This window comes from Bubalus kerabau, chromosome 14 (assembly GCF_029407905.1).
Source record: "Bubalus kerabau isolate K-KA32 ecotype Philippines breed swamp buffalo chromosome 14, PCC_UOA_SB_1v2, whole genome shotgun sequence".
NCBI lineage: Eukaryota > Metazoa > Chordata > Mammalia > Artiodactyla > Bovidae > Bubalus > Bubalus kerabau.
In genome coordinates, this window is record NC_073637.1 from 28,545,556 (window position 1) to 28,554,932 (window position 9,377).

General features: G+C 45.1%; 1 protein-coding gene across 3 annotated transcripts in view; it reads left to right on the forward strand.

Annotated features, from left to right (window-relative positions):
* Positions 1-9,129, forward strand: part of CHD7 (chromodomain helicase DNA binding protein 7) — a 190,595-nt gene extending 181,466 nt beyond the window's left edge. For all 3 annotated transcript variants that reach the window (XM_055546063.1, XM_055546064.1, XM_055546065.1), the window contains exons 34-38: positions 5-448; positions 3,823-4,044; positions 5,331-5,471; positions 5,675-5,779; positions 7,203-9,129. In XM_055546063.1, coding sequence (XP_055402038.1) covers positions 5-448; positions 3,823-4,044; positions 5,331-5,471; positions 5,675-5,779; positions 7,203-8,120 — 1,830 coding nt within the window. In that variant the 3' untranslated portion in view covers positions 8,121-9,129. The remainder of the gene's footprint in view (positions 1-4; positions 449-3,822; positions 4,045-5,330; positions 5,472-5,674; positions 5,780-7,202) is intronic.
* Positions 9,130-9,377: the final 248 nt, after the last annotated feature.

The following is a 9,377-nucleotide window of genomic DNA, read 5'->3' on the forward strand; positions in this document are numbered from 1 at the left end:
ACAGGACGATGCCCTTAACCTCTCTGTGCCTCGCCAGCGGAGGAGGAGGAGGAGGAAGATCGAAATCGAGGCGGAGAGAGCTGCCAAGCGGCGAAACCTCATGGAGATGGTGGCGCAGCTGCGGGGGTCTCAGGTGGTCTCAGAGAATGGACAAGAGAAAGTGGTCGATTTATCAAAGGCCTCGAGAGAGGCAGCAAGCTCTACCTCAAACTTTTCATCTCTCACTTCAAAGTTGGTTTTGCCCAATGTCTCCACGCCGGTGTCTGATGCCTTTAAGACTCAGATGGAACTGCTCCAGGCCGGCCTGTCCCGCACGCCCACCAGACATCTGCTCAATGGCTCCCTCGTGGACGGAGAGCCCCCCATGAAGCGGAGGCGGGGAAGGAGGAAAAACGTGGAGGGCCTTGACCTGCTGTTTATGAGCCACAAACGGACATCACTGAGTGCAGTAAGTCCAGGGGATGGTGCCCCTCCACCCCCACCCACTGTCCACACTGGCAGCCGAGTCCTGCCTCTGCTGCCCAGGCTGGGGCCTGTGCCCCTCCATGATGTGGTGTGAAAGCCATTCCTCCCACCAAAGGAGCCACAGTGGACAGAGCCGTGGTTCTGAGCCGGAGTATTGTGCTAAGCATTGGCACAGATCACTCAGCCTGAACCACATGTAGCTTGAGGATTTATTCTTCCCGAGGTCCTAATGTATTGATTACTTTCAGCAGACTAGCCCCAAACAAACACGTGTTCTTCTGAGCCTATAACCTGTGAACCTCGAGATGGAAACACTTCTGCTCTTAGAAGTATCAATATGTTTGGGGCCCAGCATTTATTAGATTTGTTCAGCTTCAAACTGAAGATTTGTGTTCATATGCAAAGCTAGTGATTGCAAATTCTCCCACCTCTGTAAATGGATATTTTAAAAATCTCAACTGAATTGAGGTCTGTGCTAGTTTAGGTTTGCAGGAAATACATGTGTCAGTGGATTTTGGCATTTATTTCTTCAATTCAAAGGAAATGAGTGCAATGTAATAAAAATATCTCTGTTTCCTGGTCCATCTCAACCACTCACCTAAAACTGTGCCACCCCATTAAGAATTAGAGAGTTTCTCCCAGGAACCAGAATACACGAAGGAAGTCCCCTCTAAAGCACTGAGACTGGTACAAGGCACCAAAATAGCAACCTGCTCCAATATTCTTGTCTGGGAAGTCCCATGGACAGAGGAGCCTACCGGGATACAGCCCATAGGGTCACATGAGAGGCAGACACAACTTAAGAGATTAAACGACAACACCACAGTGAGCCTGTGGATTCGAAACCTGAATCAGCACAGAGGTGCCTGATAAGCTGGCACACGGGTGGTGGGCCCATCCCCTGGGCGGTAGACACAGTTTAAGAAACGCCAAGGGGAGAAGTTTGTTTAAATATGTTTTTCCTTATTTCATCCCTATTATTATTTCCCCATTTTTAAGGGAAGCGTAATAACCTAAAAGAGTAGGGAGACATGGTGGAGTTAGGGTCTAGAAGTGACAACAAACAAGCTTCCATTGAAATTTGTTCCCTAGTCGGGTCTGATTCTGGAGCAGGAAATGCCAGCTCACTCCAGTATTCTTCTCTGGGAAATCCTATTGTCAGAAGAGCTTGGCGGGCTGCAGTCCACAGGGTCACAAAGAGTAGACATACTGAAGTGGGCTAGCCATGGGTCTGAGTTTCAGAAGCATCCAGGTGGTTAAAAGGTAATTTATTTTCAAAACTTATTGCAAACGTACCAGTCATAGTAACTGTCATTTTTGTGGATCATGTGATTTATTTTTAGAATCTTGTAAAAATACGCCGTACAGTGTATCAATTTGACTAGTTGTTCCCCAAGTTAAAGAAAGGCCATTGCTAGGTGTGTGGTCCCCTGCTGGGAACCACCCTAATGCTTTGATAGGTTTTATTCACTGAAAATCCTTTCTCCGGGAACATCAACAAATCATCTTTCCATTTGAATTTCATTTTGTGGACCCAGCATCAGGAATTAGCAATTACAATTTCCTATTGTAATTATAAACCCCATATTAGACTTACGACTGACTTTATTCATTCACATATTTTAAGCTATCTCTAAGAGTTTATTAGTTTTTTTTCCCCTAAAATCCTATTAGCAACCTAGCTCAAAACTCTTAACAGATATTAGAGAATGTATGTTTATTTTAATTATTTTTTTTAACTTTTAAATGTTGGAATTTCACATTCCTCATTTGGTGTTATAGAGGGTTTTGTGTGAGCACATAAAACAGAAGGAGACTGGATCTATAAATAAACTGAGTAGTGAAGAGCTGTAGAGGTCAGCAAGGTTACTTGTGTGGAATGAGGCAAATCCTAAAATCTCATGTTGGCACCATGCTGGAGATCACTGTGCGGTTGTGAAAAGTAAGGATGCAGCCATTCTGCATTCAGCAGCATTGTGGGAGTCAGCCATGCCCTGTGCCAGGTACTGGGATGCAGAGAATAAAAGCCTGACAGGTGCTTACACCAGAGAACTCAGTGTTTAAGATGGGCGACAGATAAATAACAACCTGTCATTGTCGTGAGGTGCCCCTGGGATATTTTGAGAACCCAAAAGAAGAATGGGAATGGAAGGAGGAGAATGTGGGCAGAAACAGGTGGGAAAGTTTCCCTATAGGTGGTCATACCTCAGTTAAATTTTGCAGGTTGTGTGGGAGTAAGTCATTTGAAAAGAGGGGGCTGGGAGAGCATGTGCAAAGGGAGCGTGGCCAGGGAGAGCCCATTGTGTCCGATGAACTGAAAGTTACTGGCCAGGGAGTTTGATGAGGAGGCAGCTTCAGCAGAGAGGAGCTTGGGCACAAGGTGAGATGTAAACCACAGAGGGCTTTGGTAGGCGAGCTAAAGAACTTGGATTTTATCCTGAAGGTGATGGGAATTCAATTGCAAAATTAGCTTAACTAGGGAAAGTGATGTAACATAATCCTTGAACTAGGAAGGGTGCATTTCAGCAGATTGCCTCCTAACAGAGTGGAGACTGGATTAAAGAGGGCGGAAGTAGAATCAGGGGGGCCGTTTAGGAGTACTGCAGTGATGCAGGGGGCCAGTGACGGAGACCTGAACCAAAGCAGGAGCAGCATGGCTGGACAGATGGGCCTCATGAACCATGTCTGCAGGTTGAAATGCAGAGTTTGAAGACCAGTGGCTGGGCAATGGTCAGGTCTCGGCTTCAACTAATTCATCTTTCCAGTGTTGCCACACATGCCTGATATGAAATATCGTACTACCAACAAAATTGTACTGAACACAGAAAGCCAAAAAGCTACAATGAACTGGCTTTTGGAACATTCCGTGAATTCTAATTTCTATAATTTCTTTTTTTCCCGCTGTACTGTGCCGTCTGTGGAATGTTAGTTTCCCAACCAGGGATTTGAGCCCGTGCCCCCTGCATTGGAAGTCTTAACCACTGGACCTGTAGGGAAGTCCCCTAATTTTCATTTCTTTAATGACACTCTCCAGGGATCCCCAAGAAAGACTGAGAGGCTACCCCCCCCCACCTTGAGGCATACCAGGCTCAGACTCCACTGCCTGTGTCGTGTTCCTAGTGGCTCTCAAACATGGAACAGAGATGGACTGTGAATTTTCTACCTTATTACTAATTGTACAGTGTGAAGAATAAGTTACATCTTCTGATTTAATTGCTGTTCCCAAACTGCCACTGTTTCAAGTAGCCTTTTTCCCTTTTGAGACCCACCCCGCTAGGCTCCTGTTTTCTTGGGCTAAGAAGTAGTCAGGACCGCTCTCTCCACTCAAGAATTGAGACCATTGTCTTCTTTCTGCAGGAGGATGCTGAAGTGACCAAAGCTTTTGAAGAGGATATAGAGACCCCACCTACAAGAAACATTCCTTCTCCTGGACACCTGGACCCAGACACACGGATCCCTGTTATAAATCTCGAAGATGGGACGAGGCTGGTGGGGGAGGAGGCACCTAAAAATAAGGATTTAGTTGAATGGCTGAAGCTGCATCCCACTTATACTGTTGATATGCCAAGTTATGTACCAGTGAGTATCACTGAGTAGAGACTTGTTGCAGGGGACTCTTGCCTGGTCAGTCCTTTTCCTTCTCCCGTACAACATGGAAATCCCTGGTCCCTCAGTCTGTCTTGTCAGTGTGAACGTTTTCAAGCTTTCATCACTCTGTATTCTACATTAGGGGTTTTCCTGGTGGCCCAAGTGGTAAAGAATCCACCTGCCAACTCGGGAGATGTGATTCGATCCTGTGGATCGTTGGGACGATCCTCTGGAGAAGGGAATGGCAACCCACTCCAGCATTCTTGCCTGGGAAATCCCGTGGACAGAGGAGCCTGGCAGGTTGCACTCCATGAGGTCACAAAAGAGTCCGACACAGCTTAGTGACTAAACAAAAACATCAAAAATTCCACATTAGAGAAACTAACTTCAGGTCTGTCCAGTGTGAAGAGCAGCCTTGTAGCTATTTGAAGACACATTTCCTTGTTTTTTCCTTCTCCCACCAAATAGATGTGATTTTTTTCCATTACTCTTCACATGGTGTGGTTTCCAGGTGGTCCCGTTAATAGAAAAACACACACCCCTCCCCCAACCAACACACTTGAATTGGTCTCTGGACTGAGTCTGCCCAGCACAGAATATTAGGAAGCTGTTCCTGAAGAGATCTGAGCAGCTAATGCAGCCTGAGGCTTTATTGGCATCTTTCTTAAACAACTAACTCAATGCCATTTATTAAACATCAGACAGGAACCCTAGATGATTTGTCACTTAAACTGCTGCTAGCTTTAAACAGTGCATGTTTTATGTCTTATACTTATGTGATTGAATTTTTTCAAACTTAAGTGTGGGAGTTTGCATTTTGGTGAGTTCCTGCCACTCAGAATGCACCCTCCTGCCTAGACTCTCTTATCCCTTGGGTTGTTTCTCCTCGTGCACAGTCTCTTGGCGTAGACATGAGATCATCCCTGTATCCATTCACATCATGAAGTAGAGATTAGCAAAGGAGCTAGAGAAAGTTTTCTTTTAAAATACCATGACTCAGTGAAACATTTGAAGACAAGACTTGAAGCAGGTTATTGAGAGATGAGAAGAAAAGCATATTCTCAGCTTTCAAGTTTGTTCTTTAAGTACAGGAGAAGGAGAATAGTTTTTCCTTTCAAAGAAAACTGGGGTTTCTGATCCTTAAAATGATTCTTGAAATTTCCATAGTAGTTAAAAATGGCCTGACTGTTCTGCTTATCATCCATATAGGAAAGAATAAGTATTAACTATGGTTTTACTAAATACGATTTGTTTTTGTATTTTTGTGTTTTTTGCAGAAGAACGCAGATGTGCTGTTTTCCTCATTTCAGAAACCGAAACAGAAACGACACAGATGTCGAAACCCTAATAAATTGGATATAAACACTTTGACAGGAGAAGAAAGGGTGCCTGTCGTGAACAAACGAAATGGGAAGAAGGTAAACCCTGGGAAAGAGAATTGATCTCTCTGGAATGTCTTTTCCCAGAAAGAAATGTTTTATTCCAACCTCTTTTATAAGTTCATATTTCTTCCAGAATACATGTGATGTGTGTATGTATCTGTGTAGATACACAAATGGGGAGGGGGGAAGAGGGAAGAACTTGTCAGTTTCTAAGTCTTTTCCTAAATGCCTCTCCCCAGATGGGTGGAGCTATGGCGCCTCCAATGAAGGATCTGCCCCGGTGGCTGGAAGAAAACCCCGAGTTTGCAGTGGCCCCAGACTGGACAGACATAGTCAAGCAGTCTGTAAGTATAAACTCTGCCTCTCTGTCCAGGAAGGTATCTGTACAAAATTGTTTTCCTGAATTTTTCTTTATTTTCTGCTGGTCATTACTTATTCAATGATTTATTCTTGGCTTAAAAGAATTGATACAGTACATCATTTCCATAGATAATTAATACATCATCATTCCTTGTATCCATATGTCATTAATCCAAAGTGGATTAATTTGACAGCTATGATTTAAAGAACTGTATAGAAATACACACTCACGGTATTAGAGGCAGACTTACTCCAGGGAGAAAGGCCCCAGGTAAACCTGGTTAACAGCATCGGTGGAATGGAATTTATGGTGGTTAAGATCCTTGAGATTAACTGTGATTTCTGGTTTTAAGATAAACAAATGAAAAATACAGCAATTCTGCCTAGACATTTATTTCACTATTTCTTTTTGCAATTAATTTGTTAATAACGTCTTGATTCTTTTTATTTGTCCAAAGTATACAGTAAAAGTGCTTATTTTTCTTTTGGTGAACAGTGCTATTCATCTTCACACGTGGATAGTTTCTTAAACAGCCACCATAATCAGAAGAATATAGACAGTTGCATCACTGCCCCAAATTCCCTTGTATTGCTCTCTGTCTCCACCCCCAGCCCAGGGCACTCACTCCTTGATCTGTTCTCCATTCCTAGAGTTTTGTCTTTTTGAGAATGTCAGGTATACAGAAGTGTAAATTACATAACCTTTTTGAGACGGCTTCCTTCACTCATCATACTGAAATTCATCCAAGTGGTTACATGTGTCCGAAGTTTCACTGCTGATACACTCCCGAGCTTGGATATAACCCTGGGTGTGGTTCCCTGTCACCCGTGGAAGGACTCTGGGCTGTTTTCAGACTGTGACAGTTACAAGCAGAACTGCTGTAAAACACTTGTGTACACATTTTGGTGTGAAGATGAATTTTTGTTTCTCCAGGATAAATACTAAAGTAGTACTTGAAAGTGAAAGGTGTTAGTTACTCAGTCATGTCCAACTCTTTGTGACCCCGTGGACTATAGCCCACCTGGCTTCTCTGTCCATGGGATTTCCCAAGCAAGAATACTGAGTAGGTAGCCATTTCCTTTTCCCATCCAAAGGGTCAAACCCAGGTCTCCTGCATTGGCAGGTGGATTCTTTACCACTGAGCCACCAGGGAAACCCCCACTGATAGAGTACCCTTTCACATTTTTTTTTCCTGCAATTCAGCATAATCTGATGAGCTGTATAATGCGAAAAGAGAGAAGCTTTGCTTTCATAGGTTCTATCCTTGAGCTTTTTGAATGGGAATAATTTGCTTGTGTATTTCCATTCTGAACCATCAGTGTTCAGTTCATCACAAAGGCCCAGGAGGAAATGAGGTTTTGTCCCCCAACTTTGACAGCCCTTGTTTGCCTCTCCCTTGCCTTCAGGGCTTCGTTCCCGAGTCAATGTTTGACCGGCTTCTCACTGGACCCGTGGTGCGGGGAGAAGGGGCGAGCCGGCGCGGAAGGAGGCCCAAGAGTGAAATCGCCCGGGCTGCCGCGGCAGCCGCAGCAGTGGCCTCCACGTCGGGGATCAACCCGCTGCTGGTGAACAGCCTGTTCGCAGGGATGGACCTGACGAGCCTGCAGAACCTCCAAAGCCTCCAGTCGCTCCAGCTGGCGGGCCTCATGGGCTTCCCTCCGGGACTGGCCACGGCCGCGGCGGCCGGAGGCGATGCCAAGAACCCGGCGGCCGTGCTGCCCCTGATGCTGCCGGGCGTGGCCGGGCTGCCCAGCATGTTTGGGCTCGGGGGGCTGCTCAATGCCCCGCTGTCCGCCACCGCCGGGAGCCCCGCGGCCACGGCCGGTCCCACGGATCCCGAGGACGGTGCATCCAGGGCGGAGGAGAAGGGTGGCGAGCACGAGGACGAGAGCAAGGACCCGGAGAAAAGCACAGAAGCCGCCCCGGGCCCAGACTCCGCGAACGGATCAGTGGGTGCTGCTACCGGCCCGGCCGGCCTGCCCTCCAACCCGCTGGCCTTCAACCCCTTCCTGCTGTCCACCATGGCCCCCGGCCTCTTCTACCCGTCCATGTTTCTACCTCCAGGACTGGGGGGATTGACGCTGCCCGGCTTCCCCGCGCTTGCGGGGCTCCAGGGCGCCGTGGGCGCCGGCGAAGACAAGGCCCCCGACAAAGCCGAGGGGGCCGCCTTTCAGGAAGACGAGCCCCTTGAGGGCAGTGACGCCGAGGAGAGCCTGGACAAGACGGCCGAGTCCTCCGTTCTGGAAGACGAGATCGCCCAGGGCGAAGAGCTGGACTCCCTCGACGGCGGGGACGAAATGGAAAACAATGAAAATGACGAATAACCAGTACCAGTTTCCAGTTAAAGTGTTTAAAAACTTTTGACAAGTGGTAGTCCTACTGTTTACACTCACAGTTAATGTTCATACCTAGTTTTATAAGCTGTTCTGTAACATAGTGTAGCAAAAAAAAGAAAAAAGTCTCAAGTCATGTTATACAGGTGTGTCAAAAGGTATCTTGGTCATTAAGTATTGTGCAGTGCATTATTTATTATCCCTAGGAGAGATGAAATTTGAGAGGTGATCCTGTCTTTTTAAGGAAACTTACATAATGCTCTGCTTCTTTTTTTTTTTTTTTTCTTCCCTTGTTCTCTACTTTTTCTTTTGGTACCATTGGTATTATAATAAAGAGCAATTTGTAACTGAGGGGCACTCATGGAAGGAAGTGCTGCTCAAAGGAAGTATGAAGTTATATATTTAATTTTTTAATTTTAATTTTTTTTTTTTTTGCTGTGAAGGTCAAGATGAAATTTACCATACATATCATACTTGCTCATTTGTTTCCCTTTATGACTGTACGGGGATGGGGGGGGGGTTCCCACACTTACGCATCACACACATCCATACACTCTGACAATCTCCACCTTAGTGTGAACGCCTCTGTCCCGAGGCGCAGCAATAATAAGGCAGCTGTTGAATGTGAAGGGTCCCTTTGGAAATTAACCTACTGGGAGGGTTCTTGCCAGACAGAACTGCAGTTCCATTGTCTCGTGGTCTTGTAATGCACTGGTATAAACAAAATAAATAGATGAAATTAATAAAGAGTAAAAGAAGAGAGAATCAGGTACCTTTTTTAAATTAAAGGACTTTGTTACTTTAGCCACAAAGCTAAAACAGCGTTACCTCAGCTCTAAACTAGCCTTGAAGTTTACAAACATGACTTTGTAAATGTATTGTTTTTCTTTGTTGTGATGTCCTTTTATTTTTTTTCTTTGAAAACTGCTATCATGTAAGATAAAATGTAAATTGCTGCCAACTGTAGTAATGATGCTTTTAATAAAAGTGACCCACGATATCCAGAGATGTAATTATAGAATGTAGTAGGGTAGGGGAACTGGTCACTCTATTTTTTGTATTCGCAATAGATGCAAATACAGCATTCTGGCCTTTGTATAGTTTCTTGATATATCCTCCTATACCAGATTAGCTCTTATTAATTGTCTTCAGACTAGATGAGAAGAAAAACCTTCAATTGCCTTTACATAATTCTACTCCCTATATCTCAATAGAACCCCACGCAAAAACCTCCCATTATGTCCTTAA